Source organism: Telopea speciosissima, chromosome 10 (assembly GCF_018873765.1).
Source record: "Telopea speciosissima isolate NSW1024214 ecotype Mountain lineage chromosome 10, Tspe_v1, whole genome shotgun sequence".
In the NCBI taxonomy this organism is placed as follows: Eukaryota; Viridiplantae; Streptophyta; class Magnoliopsida; order Proteales; family Proteaceae; genus Telopea; species Telopea speciosissima.
Genome location: NC_057925.1, coordinates 55696609 through 55712968, shown reverse-complemented (window position 1 = coordinate 55712968; position 16360 = coordinate 55696609). Strand labels below are relative to the sequence as shown.

Here is a 16360-nt window from a genome sequence, read left to right as displayed (position 1 = left end):
TATTACTTGCATACGTATCATCAGATGGATCGATTCCAGAGTTTCCAAGTGAAGGGGATGTGGAGAACTGTGGATGCTCTCATTAAATCACAAAACCGAATTCAATCGGGTAGGTGGTTTTCTCTTAGCCCTTCTCTACCTCTACGTCTGTTTTTTTCTTCTCTTTCTTCTTCTAAAGCTTCAAAAACACATCAGCTAGCGGGTATTTTCGAATCGTTCATGAATTTGTTGTCTTCTGCTAAAGTTAAAAATGCACATCCGCTACCGGGTACCGTCGAATTGTTGAAGAATTTTGCAGAAGATGACGGATGCAAGTCAAATAAAGGCACCTCCATTAGTGTTGAGGAAGCACTCAGCCGGTACCACCGACTGGTTCATTCCCAAACCTTTCCGAAAAATGGTGCTTTCGATGGTCAACTATTTGGGACACTTGCCCTATACAAACATGATTCCGCTGTAATTTCTCTTTATAAAAACATGGATTCCTCCCCAATACGATCCAATGTGGTTACACTAAACATCTTAATGAACAGTTTCTGTGGGTTGAATCGGCCAGATTTGGGCTTTTCTGTCTTAGGGATCATCATCAAACTTCGTTTGGAGTCAAAAATTGTCACATTGACTCCCCTACTTAAGGGGCTCTGCAAGGTGGATAAAATTACAGAGGCCAAAGAGTTATTCCGAAAGATAATCGGGAAAGGGTACCCTTGTGATAAAATCACATACTTAACCATGATCAATGGTCTCTACAAGACGGGAAACACTTGTGAGGCTCTTGAAATAGTTGGCGAGATGGTCCTCAATGGTAAATGTAACCCTAGTGTTACCACATATAATGCAATCATTCATGCCTTTTGCAAAGAAGGAATGATAAATCCGGCCCTGAACCTATTCTATAATATGCTCAGGAAACACTTCCTTCTAGATGCTGGCGACGCTTACAATATTTTGATTGATGGGTTTTGCAACTTAGGTCTATGGAAAGAAGCTGCAAATTTTATTCATGAAATGTTGAACTATGGATTTTCACCCTGTGACCCCACCTGTGAAGTTATCATAGTTGGTCTTTGCAGAGATGGAAAGCTTGTTGAAGCACAGAAGTTGGTGGAACTCGCGCTTCAAATGGGACAAAAGCCTGATGTTTTCTTCTTTACCCCTTTGATTCAATGCCTATCTGATTCTGGACAATATGAAGAAGCCATTATATTGCTAAATAAAATGTTGGGACTAGGACTCTCTCCTGAAGTGTCGAATTTCAACATTATAATAGATGCTCTTTGCAACGACGGAAGGATTACTGAAGCACACAAGTTGTTTGAATTGATGCTTCAAAGAGGATGCAAGCCTAATGTGGTCACTTTCATCTCTTTAATTCATGGCTTATGCAATGCTGGCCAATGTGAAGAAGCCATTGGGTTGCTAAAGAAAATGTTGGAACTAGGAGTCTGTCCTGATGTTTTGACTTTCAAGATTCTGATATATGGTCTTGGCAAAAACGGAAGGACTGCCGAAGCACATAAGTTGCGTGAAATGTTACTTCAAAGAGAACTTAAGCTTGATGTTGTCACTGTCAGGTCTTTGATTCACGACCTATGTTGGGATTAATAATCTTTCCTATTGTCTGATTTTAAATGTTTTGATTTATGGCCTAGACGATTGTAGCCAACCGAAAAACACCTATAAATTGTTGGTTAGTGAAGACCAGCCAGTTGAATTTTCATTTTTCCATTTTTTATTTAGGCTAAAAGGTCGCAGCGCTTGAGTACTGCCATTGTAAAACAATGATGGCAGTGCTCCATCAATCTCAGTCATTGATTTTCTGACATAAAATCTGAGCCGTTCAATTTTTTAAAGCACAAATATTGTTTGTGAAATTCGGTTGATCCCAGCAAACCAAATCGGACCGGTCGTAAACTGAAACCGATCAAACCCACTAGGGTTTTGTTTTGAAGAGAAGGGAAAATCGTTCGAGAAACCAGCTCGTCTTCTTCCTCTCACGCTCATGGAAACCCCTCTTCGTCCTCTCACACATCTGGTTCTGGTTTGTCCATAGCAGAAATTTCGAGTCTTCTTCTTCTCACGCATCTGGTTTTAATTTGAGTAGCAGAAATTGAAAGTTTTATTCCTCTCACGCATCTGGTTCTATTTGAGTTGCAGAAAAAAGGGGATTTTGAAGCCTTCCTCTCCAAAGGCGTTGTCTGTAAATCGTAATTGTTCAAGAACATTCATCAACTTCTCTAATTCAAGAAACACTATTTTTAAAGCCAGCACCAGCAGAATAACATCTAAAATGTACAAAGAAGTGGATGGATCGATTGAATGAAACCGCAAACACACTGCTTCAAATTTGTATCAGAAGTTGTAAAAGGATGATTCCATTATTTTCATTGCCACTAAAAGGGGAAAAAGAAGAACCTAATTATGGATTTCTCAATTCCCATATCAGAGTTTCTTCCAACAAACTCTCTGACTCCTCCATCAATTCATGGCTCAATCTAAACATTAAAATACAAAATTCCATCTGATTAAGAGCATCATCACTATCCAAATCACCTTCTCTCAACATAGACAACAATTCATCATCTTTCAAACCCTGCAACCCTAGTAAATCAGCGTTCCTTTCAAGCTTTGAAAAATGATGACTTCCTTGTTAGGGCCCATCAATAAATGTAACCCATTACAAAGCTCTCAAATCAATCCTTCCCCATCCAATTTCTCAGCCATAGTCGGCAAGAAATCTTCAAAATCAACTGCCTTTCGTCCTGCCATTCCTGAATTTTCAAGTTCTTGAATGAAATCGAAGGAGAAAAGATAAGAGAGAATTCAACTGAATTGGGAATGAGGAGAAGTGAGAGGAGGCAAGAGAGCTAAATAATGGAGAAAACAAAAGGGGTTCGTGCAAAGAGAGTCCATAGATGCCAATGAAAAGTCTGTGAGGTTGGATGGGTTTCTTTGGATTCAGAAGCGTGAGAGGAAGAAGACGAGCTTCCATACCCACGTATCAACCGACGAAGTCCGCGAGGTTGGGTGGTTTCGGTTTGACTGGCCGGTCCGGCTGGTTTGCTGGATCAATCGAGTTTCACAAACAATATTTGAAGATGTTAAAATTGACCGTTAGATTTTCATAAAAACACGTGTCACTTAATTTGTGCTTCAAATTTTATGTCAGAAAATCAATGACTGAGATTGATGGAGCACTGCCATCATTGTTTAATAATGGAGCGCTGCTACCGCTCGCCTTTTATTTATTATTATTTTTTTAAAATAGTGGTAAATGGTACCTACTTCTGTAACTACCCCATTCCCCACGTTTCCCCTTTTGATTTTCGGAACTGTTGTAAATGGTTGAACATTAAGTATGAATGGAACTGTTCCCTCATGCATGAGTCTCTCTCCCCCCCCCCCCCCAACCCCCTCAGAATTTCTCTTCCCCTTCTTCTTGTCTCGATTTTCTACTTTCTTTTCTTCTTCCAAGTCCTGCTCCCCTTTCCACTAGTTTTGTCCCCTCCCTATACTGTTGCCTTCTTTTTCTCCATCCCCATGGTACTGCTCTCTTCTTTTAATTTTCTGATGTGCAGTGCAAATTAATGGACAGAACTACAACTTTATGGAAGCTGTTCACTAAGTGCAGCCTCTAAAATCTCAGTGGTATTTATTTCTTTTTCTGTATTGGCAGTGTTGCTGTCTTGACATGAATTTTGACTGAAATTCTTGTTATGCCTACAATTTTTAGGATTCTTGAAAGTTCATGCATGCTAGTATTTGGCTAAGTGTTGCCTGATTTCTAACCTCTATAGCATCCAATTGAACATTGTTTAGTTGAATACATGTAACCTATGATTCTATTTTTTTTATTTTATTTTTTAATTTATGAAAAGGAAAATAAATATTACACAAATCTGAATTTGAATCTACTACCATGTTTACACATTTAGATATACGAGCTCTGTTAGCTAGAATATGAGATAGCTGAATAACAGTTCTATTAGCTTTCTAGATAATAACAGAATAAAAAAACTGAAAATAAGACATAATAGTATGCAAAAGATGGAAGAGTTTCCACGGCCAACAATGAAAATTCTCCTTTTGCAGCCAAAAAACCAAATGTGCCAAGTCTGTCCAAATTGGTAGGCGCTTGATGTCCTTGTCTTTAGCGGATCGGAGACCCTATTTGATTGCCTTCCCTTCTGATTCATCTGCAGAATCTACAATTCCATAATCAAAGGAAGACACAAACGTATTTGAGCTAAGGTATAATATGGATGCCCGTCCACTTTCCTTGGAGGCACAATGAAAACTCCCATCAGTAAGATGTAAAGAGTATCGTTCCTGTGTATTCAGATGGTGTAGAGGGATAATAAATGAGGTAGGAGAAGGGTGTGGGGTTTGAAGGTTAGTTTCCTGACTGCTGGGCAGATATGGGAAAGACTGTGATGGACATGGTAATGAGGTTGCTGCCCAACGTTTGATATTAGAGAGAACCCTATTCCGTTCATTCCAAATAAAATATAAAATAAAGGAAGCAAATGAGAAAAAAAAAATATTGTACATCAGATTTTTAAGAAAACATTATTATTTTATAAATAAAAGAGTGCAATGATGATGGCGAGAGTAAAGAAATCCTAATAATCCCTATATTAGAAGAGAACTAGATTAAACAAGAAAATGAACATTCAAAAAACAAATGCCAAAAAGATTTGATGCAGATCAGGGGTTCCGAAACCCGAGTCCGATCACTTATGGGCCCACTCAGGTGTTAGATAACTCAAATCACAACAAGAAGTAGCAAAACAGTAAAGAACTTCAGGTTTTACGAGGACATGACAAAACTGTAATTAACGGAAATATTTTAAAGGGATGCAGAGTTGTAAATAAACGGAACTCCCAAATAAAAAGCAATGGATTGTAACGTACCTAATATAAAGTGTAAACTAGAGAGAATAAGTAAACTAAGGATGAATAAGCATACACGATAAAGTGGAGGGTATTATGGGAAGGTGGGGTAATAAAATTAAGGGTAAATTTTATGGACATCCCCTGTAGGTTAGTCCAATGGCACAGACACCCTTAAAAACTTTCAATATATCAACCTTTCCCCTGATGTTAAGCATTGTTAGTTTAAAAGTTTTTTTTTTCTGTAGAGTTAGTTTAAAAGTTGAAATATCCATTTTAACTTCGTTATTATTTTTTTTTTTTGTTTTACAGAAAATGTAATCACACAAACCACACACCAATCCCAAACCGTTGGAGACTAATCTGCAACTACTCAGAGGAAGGTGACCATAAAAACCTCTCCCTTTGCTCTTCTTCCTTCTTCAAACGGTTGGAGACTAACCTGCAACTACTCAGAGGAAGGTGACCATAACCTGCGGCAACTCCATCTTCGGTGACCATCACCTGTGGCAACTACTCAGAGGAAGGCAACCATCATCCGCGGCAACTCCATCTTCGGCGACCATCGCCTGCAGCAACTTCATCCGTATACACCTCCTTGCTGTAACAAAGAAAATGTATGAGAACCTATTGCTGCTTACACCTGAACTCTGTTTCTGTGTAAGCCTTAAACATTTCAATCATTACACCTGAACAGCAAGCCTTAAACATTCCAATCATTACACCTGAACATTCTCTTTGGTGGCTCAGAATTGTTGCACCTAATGCTCTGCAGGTCAGATCAGTGATCGGTTATTTAGCTTTAGTGAGAGGAATAATAGAATTGTGGCACCTAATGCTCTGCAGGTCAGATCAGTGATCAGTTCTTTAGCTTTCTTGATTGAAACCCGACATTAGTGGAAGGAATAATGCATTGAAGATAATGATGTACGCCTAAACCTTTGGGCGGTCTAGTTCGGCGTTTTGTGATTCGAGGTAAGATTCTGAAGCATTTCAATTTTAATGTTTCTGGCCTCTTTGGGTTCTTCAAGAAAGTGTAAACGCCAGACTTTTCGAGGGAATTTAGTCACGAAACTGAAGTGGAGCTTGCAGATGATTTCAACTTGGTTTATCGCTTTTGTTAGCTAACATCAGGGTTCCATCCTGTTGACGTTACAATCCCTTTGCTAGATTCCAGCAGCAATTCGGATCCGGTCTTGGGCTTGGCCCTGCCTCAGGAACCTGTCGATGGAATTGCTCATGCTTTCATCAAATCGCTTTTTAAAGCTTCAGCAGCTCTTTACAAAACAGATCCATGGAAGAGATTGAGACCTCGACATTTGTTTTTGGTGTCCATGTTGGCAAAGACACCGACTGGACCGGTAAGAAACAGCCATTTCCTTGTGCCCAATTCATTGGTGAAGAAGGTGGGGATCTTGGTTTCCATTTGTTTCGATCAGAGCATGATGCATAGAAAATTACGGACTCCAGTGAAAATAAGCGAACAGAGCCATCCGCGAAACCAAACGCGAGAAACATATTTGATGGCGTGAGACGTCGGTGAATGAATTCAATGTCGTTTGCGCCATCGTCGTCGGTCTCCAATCCTGTATACACGGCCCTCACAATTTGGAAGTTATGAGCCGTTTGACGCCGATTTCAGATATGGACTTAATGAATTTGGATTAAGCACTAGACCCTGGAATCTTATATGACATTTATTCTTGCACCAAGTAAACCTTGCCTTGACCGTTGTCTTGGTCAGCCTGGGACCACCTTGCGGAAACAAAGCACCACGGAGTGGATGAGTGAAACTGGCGAAGTAAGCCTTTCTCAAGTCCATGCAAGGACTGAACAAGCTTAGCAACGCTGCCAATGACGCCAACTGTGACTCCGGTCGGTGAATAAGCATCTGAAGGGATACCGTTCAAAGCCATTATTGCACCAGAGAGTTCAGCGACACCAATCAGAAAAAGATCGAGCAACGTCAGATCTCCAGTGATCTTTATCGTTTGCTTTATGGTGTTTCTAATTTTAGGTTTTCTCTATGTTTCTTCTCGCAAGCACTTGATTGGTACTTAGAAGTTGGAATGGAGAACAAACAAAAACATAGCACTCGACAAAGGGCACCCACGTCTTCATGGCAGTTACACTACCTTGCCATTGAGAAACACATCTAATGGTGATTTATTAAGAGAGGACGTGTCTTCAACCCATCACAAAATAGGAATTCAAAAGTCATGGTAAATCTTTTCATACCAAAAATACCCTTCAACAATTTCAATGAACCCAAAAAAAAATAAGCTTCATTAATCGTGTCCCTCATTCTCTCCCAAAAATAGCTTTTATTAATCGTGAGTAGTTTGCATTGAAATTTCTCTTTTTTAGGTAATTATATTTAAATTATTTAAGAAGTTAAAATAAAAAATAAAAAAAAAATAGAAACCAGTGTATGTACGTTACCATGCTCTATACCAATCTTCATTTCCTAAGTTTTTTCTCTTCTTAAAATACCCTTCAACAATATCAATAAACCCAAAAAATAATAGGCTTCATTAATGGTGTCCCTCATTCTTTCCCAAAAAATAGCCTTCATTAATCGTGAGTAGTTTATATTGAAATTTCTCTTTTTTTAGATAATTGTATTTAAATTATTTAAGAAGTTAAAAAAAAAAAAAGACTTTCCCATTCTTCCAAAAAAAAAATAGAAACAAGTCCATGTACATTGTCGTGCTCTACATCTCACTCTCCCAAAAAAATAGGCTTCATTAATCGTGAGTAGTTTACATTGAAATTTTCCTTTTTTTAAGTAATTGTATTTAAATTATTTAAGAAGTTAAAAAAAAAAGACTTTTCCATTCTTCCAAAAAAAATAAATAGAACCGCGTGTGTGTACATTGCCATGCTCTGTACCAATCTTCATTTCCTAAGACTTTTTCATTCTTCAAAAAAAAGAAACGAGTCTATGTACATTGCCATGCTCTACATCTCTCTCTCCCAAAAAAATAGGCTTCATTAATCATGTCCATCATTCTCTCCCAAAAAAATAGGCTCCAGTAATCGTGTCCCTCATTCTCTTCCAAAAAATAGTCTTCATTAATCGTGAGTAGTTTACATTGAAATTTCTCGTTTTTTGAGGTAAGTGGATTTAAATTATTTAAGAAGTTAAAAAAAAAAAAAAAAAAAAAAAAAAACTTTCCCATTCTTCCAAAAAAAAAGAAAAAAAAGAAACGCATGTATATACATTACCATGCTCTGTACCAATCTTCATTTCCTTTGATGATTGTTCTATAAATTCCTTTATTCCTTTGCATCTTCCTTTTTGAGTTTTATATTTGGTTATAGCTTCTTTAAAATTCTTGTTTTCCAATTTTTTTTGGCTTTTGAATTCAGTTACTAAAAGTGCAAGGTATCCTGCAAATTGAAGTCCTGTCATACGACTTGGTACTTTTCTTGATAACTTATTTACATTCATGTGTTTCTTATCAAAAAAATATAAATATAAAAACTAATTTTAGAGTTCATATTTAATTGATTATCTTGCAATTCTGGTAGAAGTAAAATTTTGTTCTTATTTTGTTGGATTTTTTTTTTAATTGTATTTGGATGATTTAAGAAGTTTAAAATTAGTAGGAATGATTAAAGCTTACCCAAAAAATGAAGTAGTAATAGCGAAACTAAAATAGTAGGAAACGTCCTCTCATGTTTTTTAAAATTTTTATTCCCTTTTCTTTATGTAAGTGGTGGATTTAAATAATTTAAGAAGTTGAGAATGAGTAGGAATAGGTACCAGGGTACACTTATATGAGGCTCAAACTCAATTAAATGAAGCCCTTTTACATTAGGAGATAATGTGGCACCAACGTTCTCGGGCTTTATGGCTTAATTATGGTGATAAGAACACTAAATTTTTCCATGCAACTACCTTGCACAGAAGGAGTAAGAACATAATTATAAGGCTGAAATCAAGATCTGGGCATTGGCTAGAGTCAGAATCTGAGGTGGATGTGGAGATTTATGATTTTTTCAAGGAGCTCTGTTCTACTGAAGCTTCTCATAATGTTGATCGAGCTCTAAATCGCATCTCAACAGTGTTTACTGAAGATATGAACCAGGAACTGTGTCAACCTATATCAGATGCCGAAGTAAAGGCGGCAGTTTTCGATATGACCCCTCTCAAATCTCCAGGCCTTGATGCCCCTTTATTTTATCAAAAGTATTGGGATATCGTAGGACCAATGGTGTGCCAAGCCATGCGTCAATTCTTTAATAACCAGACCCATCTTTTACTTATCCCAAAAGGTAAGGCGGTGGAGCGAGAGATCAATACTGCCCGATTGCGCTATGTAATGTCATTTACAGAATTTTTTCTAAAGTACTAGCGAATAAATTGTGCAGAGTTCTGGATCACATTGTGGCTACTGAGCAAAATGCATTTATTAAAGGTCGGTCAATCTTAGAAAACATTATTATTGCACAAGAGATATATCATCATCTGAAAGATAAGAAAGGGGGAGACTACTTAGCATCTTTTCAACTGGACATGAAGAAAGCTTACGACAGAGTTGAATGGGGTTTTCTTGAAGCACTTCATTTAAAAATGGGACTCTGTTGCATGTGGATAAGGCTTCTTATGCAATGTGTGACTTCAATTTCTTACTCTTTCCTTGTAAATGGAGTAGAAAAAAATTTCTTTTACCCAAGTCGTGGACTAAGACAGGGAGATTCACTGTTACTTGTGTTGTTTATACTCTACACTGAAAGCCTATCCTCTTGTTTGAATGCTGCTATGATTGATGGATCCATACCAGGTATAAAAATTAAAAGACAAAGTCCAGAGATTTCTCACTCTCTTTTTGCAGATGATTGCCTGCTTTTTTTTAACTGCCAAACACCACACTGTACGGGCTTTGAAGGATCTTCTTCAGGTTTATTGTGAAGCATCTGGTCAAGCATTTAACTTGGAGAAATCATCTGCAACTTTTAGCTCAAATACTCTAGCAAGAATTAGAAGAAGACTGGCAAAAACAATGGGTATTAAATGCATTATGAAGCCGGAAAATACTTGGGACTACCTACAAAGTTTGGGAGGTCAAGGAAGGAAGCATTCCAAGAAATTAAAGAGCGAACATTATCCAAAATCTCGGGTTGGAAGAGTAAGCTATTGTCTCCTGCAGGAAGGGAGGTGTTACTTAAATCAATGGGCATGGCTACCCCAATCTACATGATGTCTCACTTTTTCATGCCTGAAGGGATACAAGATGATATTATTAAAGCAATGAGAAACTTTTGGTGGGGTCAGAAGGAGAATGAAAAAGTCACGCATTGAGTAAGTTGGGAATGCATCTGCAAGCCTAAAGATGAAGGATTGGGTATAAAAAATCTGAAATCTCAAAACTTGGCATTGTTGGCCAAATTGGGGTGGAATATTATTCAAAATCCTAACAGCTTATGGGTGTACCTCCTGAAGAGCATTTATTACCCCTCTTCAAATTTTTTAGAGGTGTCAATGCGTCTGGGTGGCTCCTCGGTTTGGCAAAGTATTCTCAAAGGAAGAAATTTACTCTTATAGGGGCTTCTTCAAGTGGTTGGTAATGGTCGATCCACTAGAATTTGGGAAGACCCTTGGATTCCATCTCTGGACAGGAATGTGATTTGTAGTACCCGCCCTCCTGATTCTACTCTTTATCGGGTTTTGGATCTGTTGGACGAACAAGGGAAGTGGGATGTTGTGCTACTACGTCAACACTTATAGTCCTATAGAAGTGTCTAGCATCTTACAGATCCCGTTATCTTTATTTGGTGTGGAAGATAAATATTATTGGGGGCTACATCCGCAAGGCTTATTTACAGTCAAATCTGCTTACAAGCTAGTTGAATCTCATTTACAATTACAATCTCAGTCAGCCATTCAAGCTTCTAATATTCCAAAGGCAGTATGGAAAAGTATTTGGAATTCGTGGGTACCTCCAAAAATTAAGGTATTTCTGTTGAAGTTGGTCAACAATACATTAGCAGTTAATTCCAACAGAATGAAGAGGAAAATGTGTACTAGTGATGCATGCCCACTTTGTGAGGAGGAACCTGAATCTGTTGAGCATTCCCTCATTTATTGTCATAAAGCAAGGCAATTGTGGTTTGTTAGTCCTGCAGCTCTACAAACATCTATGGACCTAAGTAAGAGTATGTATGAATGGATTTTGTCTTGGAGTAACCCAAGGGATGGTCTATCCAAATCAGAGAAGAAATCAAGTTTCCTACTCATGCGCTTACAAGTTGGGCAATTTGGAAATCAAGGAATTCCTTTGTGTTTCGTAGAGTAGTCCCTGATCTAAAGACTTGAATTTCTCACATTTCTCTCTATTTCATGGAAATCCAACATCACCAGACTATTGTCTCCAGACATCACAGATAATTTGGTTGAACCTTCTTCCATCCATCCTTCCCATTGTATCTCTATCTTCACTGATGCGGGATTTTCAAGTAATCCAATAGCAATGGGAATAGGGTGCATTGCTGTCAATGAAGCTAAAAAAATCTATTGGGTAGCTTCAAATCATTTGGCTCCAGCTCCTGCTTTGGTGGGTGAGGCCCTTGCCTTGAGACTTGGTCTTGTATTGGCTAAGTCAAAGGGCTATCACAAGGTCGCATTGTTCTTAGATTGCCAGGTATTAATTGAGGATATTGTTCATTCTGATCAACTGCCAAATTTGTCGATCTCGTCTGTTGTCCAAAATATTAGGCATCTTCAACAAGGCTTCTATAGTTGTGAGTTTTTCTTTATTCCAAGAAAGGGAAATTGTTGTGCCCATAATATTGCTAAATGGGCTGTTTGTTTTCCTGAGTTTGGTTGGTGGGAGAACTCATATCCTGAGTCTCTCGCGTCTATTGTAACAAAATTCCCCCCTGTTGAGGAAGAATAAACCGTCTCCCCCTCTGTCTGTGTCAAAAGAAGAAAAAAAAGAATAGGAATAGGTAAAGCTTACCAAAAAAATAAGAATATGAAAACTAATTTTAGAGTTCATATTTAATTGATTATCCTGTAATTTTGCTAGAAATAAAATTTTATTCTTATTTTGTTGGATTTTTTTTTAAGGGAAAATATCTACCCCTCCCCTCTAAGTTTGCCTAATATCAACTCAATACCCAAGTTTTGAAAAATATCTATCCCTTCCCCTACTTTATAAATATTGTATCAACCATACCCTAACCATGTAACGGTGTTAAAAAATTTGGGTAAAGACAAAAATACCCTTTTTAATATCTATTGAAAGCATATGGCTTTCTCCCTTGCTAAGGAAAAGACTATATTACCCTTACCCTTATGTAGAGTTGAAAAACAAAAGACTTTCTTCTTTCTTGCAACACCCAAATCGAGAGTTAGAAGAAGGGGAAGAAATTCCTTGCATTGGCTAATAGAGATAGATACTCCAGATCCAATTAATTCCATTTTTGTTGGTTTAAGCATATCTCAAACTCAACCATCTCACTTACCTAATAGTCCTCCACGTATCACAGGAAACTAAAACTGTTCTTCAGTTTTCACTGAAATTGCCATTAAAGTTTAATAATCAAAATGTATGTTCGATCTCCCCTCCAGCTCTCCCACTCCCACTCCCACTCCCCTCCCTTCCCTCATTGGACCGTAGAAGACTGTCCCAGGTACCTCTGCAGAAAACGAGAAACCAAAACCTTGAACATGGACAGATTTGATCTAAAATTCTCCAAAAATTCTTAGAAATTCTGTCTTTGCGGAGAAGGTTTTTTTTTTTTTTGGGTAAGAATTTGAAAACCCTTTCCCAGAGAACTTTAAAAAAGAAGAACACCTTTAGTAAGAAATTCTTCTGTTGTTTCTGACTTTCCGTTGCACAGTAAAACAAAGGTAGTCAGAAGAAGGGTATAGTTTTACCCCTCCTCTCAGAACAAAGCACTTCCCCTTGTCGTTCTATTTTGCCACTCTACAGTCTCAGAACTTGCAAAACACCAGTCCCATTAGCAGCTAAAAATTTTTATATGTGTACCATTTGGAGAACCTCACTGAGACACTGAGAACATGAGGCTATAGCCAGTGGTAGAGAAGATGGTTAGCTGTCTATTACACATAATAAATTTTGTATAGCCTGAGTGGTGCACTCGTCTGGGGTGGGAACACCATGAATCCACACTCATCAAATTCATATCCCTCGTGGCTCCCTCTTTGTTTCTTTTTGTTTTTTGGTATAACGTCTTCGTTCCCTTGGTTATTTCTTCATTTTTTACTTGCAGGTATGAAAAGTTTTTTCTTGGCTTTTGGGGAAAAACGATGAATGGGATTTGATTTTGAGAATAAAACGATAAGAAACGCCTTTAGCTTTTGGTGTGGGGGGGGATTGGAAGGGTAACATTGGAAGGATAAAAAAGGGTATTTGACTTAAGGGTAATTTGGGGTTTTAGATAATTTCACCTGTCCACGTCATCAGCTATTAGTCATTTTTAACGGTTAGGGTACGATTGATACAATGTTTATAAAGTAAGGGAGGGGGTAGATATTTTTTAAAACTTGGGTATTGAATTGATATTAGGCAAACTTAGAGGGGAGGGGATAGATATTTTCCCTTTTTTTAATTGTATTTGAATGAAGTTAAAAAACAAGTACGTTTGACTTTGTCTTGTAAACTGATTTGTTTTGTAAATTTTATTCTTATTCTATTGGATTTTTTTTTTAAATTGTATTTAAATGAAGTTACAAAACAAGTACGATTTACTTTGTCTTGTAAATCGATTTGTTTTGTGATTTTTTTTCCCTCTCTTAGATCTAGGACATTGCCCCTTAATTTTTATATTGTACAATAAACATTCAACAGAAGACCAATACCCTTTCATAAGGGAAGGATGCTCCGAGTTCCCAGTTTGAAATTTCCTGCTTTAAGATGATAATTATTTTTATATGATTACAACAAAAGAAAGACTCTAAAAGGGGAAATTTGCCCAAGCTTTAGCCTATCTCTCCAACGTGCAACCACTTACCTGTCATTCCCTGCCCCCATCTAAATAAATAAATAACGAATACAAAAATTACATAAAAATAGTAACTCCCACATGACACTTTTTGCAGCTTTGCAATATTGTGTTAAAATTTTTATTTTTTTTTAAAAGTGATACTTTCACAAAAGTTTAGACAGCATTTACGTGGGGAAGATAGGAAAGAGAGACTTGAACATTAGAGAGACACAAAAGAATAGGAGATAGTGAGAGAAAGAGAGAGAGAGAGACGCTGGTATATCTAGAGAAAAAGAGGGAGATGAATATTGTGGGAGAAAGAGAGAGTTATCAAGAGAAATAATAAAAAAGATGGATATCAAAAAAGAAGTTTTTTTTTTTTTTGGGTAGGAAAAAAACAGAAGATATTTGAAATACTAGATATTGATAGTTCAAATAAATTAATATAAAATCTAATATACATTCGAATTGCAACATTGTTTTAAATTTTTTTGTATATTTTAATGTTAAAATTTTTTTTTTGGAGTAATTATACTATGAAATCTCAGTTGTGATCAGAAATCTTGACTGGATAAATTAGTGTTAAAAAAAAAAAAAACCAAGAGAGACAAGGAGACACAAAAGAGTAGGAGAGAGAGAGACACATCGTGAGAGGGGGACTGAGAGAGAGACGGTGAGATGTATATCTAGAGAAAAAGAGGGGGAGGAATATCGTGGGAGAGAGAGAGAGTTACCAAGAGATAAAAGGAAAAAGAGAGTTATCAAAAAAGAAGATTTTTGAAATACTATACACTGATAGATCAAATAAATTAATATAAAGTCTATTATTCATTCGAATTGCAAAATTGTTTTAAAAATTCCTGCATTTTTTTTTTTTTTTGAGTTATACTATGAAATCTTGTTGTGACTAGTAAAACTCAGAATGATAATAAATAAAACGTAATATTATTGTTTATAAAATTTCTATCTTAATTTTTTTCTATCAGGTTATAACCAACGTATTTCAGTTTGAACCGTTACCAAAAAAAAAAAACCAACATATTTTAACTAAAACAGCTATGATTATTTTATTATCACCTTTTTTTTTTGGGTAAAAGTTATTTTATAATTACCGGTATTAACAGATATGAGTGTAAATTATCATGGAATAGTTTTTATTAATTAAATTTATTTACTAAGAAATAATAGTAGAATATGTGATTTGATCATCAACAAAACTTATATGTATTTTATTTAATTATTAAACTATATATATTTTTTTGGTAAAGATTATTAAACTATATATTACATCTGTATTCGTAATATTTCTATTTTTTCTGAATCTATATTAAAATTCAGTTTATTTTTTATTCTATACTTTTTTTTTTTTTTTTAGTTTTTGTATCTCTAATAAGTATAATTAAAATTGCACATTTGACTGAGAATTTTGAAGATTGTTGTCGTTGGGGTGAGAGAGAGACTTGAGAGCAAATGTTGCTCTTAGAAAAAAGAAGACTTGAAAGGATAAATAGGAGAGGAAATACGAAGAAGAGACATGACTGTTTCAAGAGGAGGCGTGACTTTTTTCACTTGCTAATTATCCGTTGGAGAATTAGTTTAGATGGTAGTTACGTGGACATTTTAAAAATAATTTTATTTTATTTTCCAAAAAATATTCCCGATGGTTAAATGTAAAAATCTATTACTATGTATGATATTAATTGGGAAGTCGTTGACAATGGAGGTGTGAATATGTATTGTGTCGTCAAAGTATTAGTTGCACATTTAGCACATGTCCTTTTGTGTACTCATGTAAATATTTTTTATCATCCATTGATCACTTCTTTTAGCTCTATAATAAAAAAAAAGTTTTGAAAATTCTTAATAACTGAAATTACGAACCTTTTTTCTTAATCTTTTGGTAGAAGATATTAAAAACACGTGCAACTTTACTAGTATATATATATTTTAAATGACTAACTGTAACCACTTTCCTTGATAACCATTTCGATTAAGGATACTTGTAGTTGATGGATCCCATACCAGTATGATCATATGCAAAAAAAGATGGAATTCTAGGAAAGTTGGGAGAGATTTAGGGGAGATGGGAGTAGTGGGTGGCATGTGGAGAGAAAAGAGAGATAACATAGGGAGAGGTGGTGGAAAGCATGTGGGAGAAGAGAGAGATAATGAGGAGATGAGAGAGAAGAGAGAGATTTTAGAAGAGATAAATGGAAATCGTGGAAGGCATGTGAGAGGGGAGAAAGAGAGCTAATAGGGAGATGAGAGAGAATCTGATGGAGGACACGTGTCCCTTATTCTCTTTCTAATGATGGAAAGAAGAGAGAGAATCTAATTTATTTTCAACTACCCATATCTCGTACTCCACTGAGCCGAGTAATTCGGCCCTCTTACTATGAGTATACTTCAGATTTCCCATTTTTTCTCTCTCTTTTTTTTTTTCCCGTAACAGCCTACTTTCTTGCAGAAAAAGTGGCTATGTGACAAATTTCTGCCACCCTTGCCCCTT

At 36.4% G+C, this 16360-nt stretch overlaps 1 protein-coding gene across 1 annotated transcript; it reads left to right on the top strand.

Moving 5' to 3' along the window:
- Positions 1 to 219: 219 nt before the first annotated feature.
- Positions 220 to 6436, top strand: LOC122643768 (pentatricopeptide repeat-containing protein At1g62914, mitochondrial-like). Its single transcript, XM_043837351.1, has 5 exons — positions 220 to 1574; positions 2158 to 2207; positions 5669 to 5739; positions 6018 to 6254; positions 6347 to 6436. The coding sequence occupies exons 1-5, from the start codon at positions 220 to 222 to the stop codon at positions 6434 to 6436; spliced, it is 1803 nt and encodes a 600-aa protein (XP_043693286.1).
- Positions 6437 to 16360: the final 9924 nt, after the last annotated feature.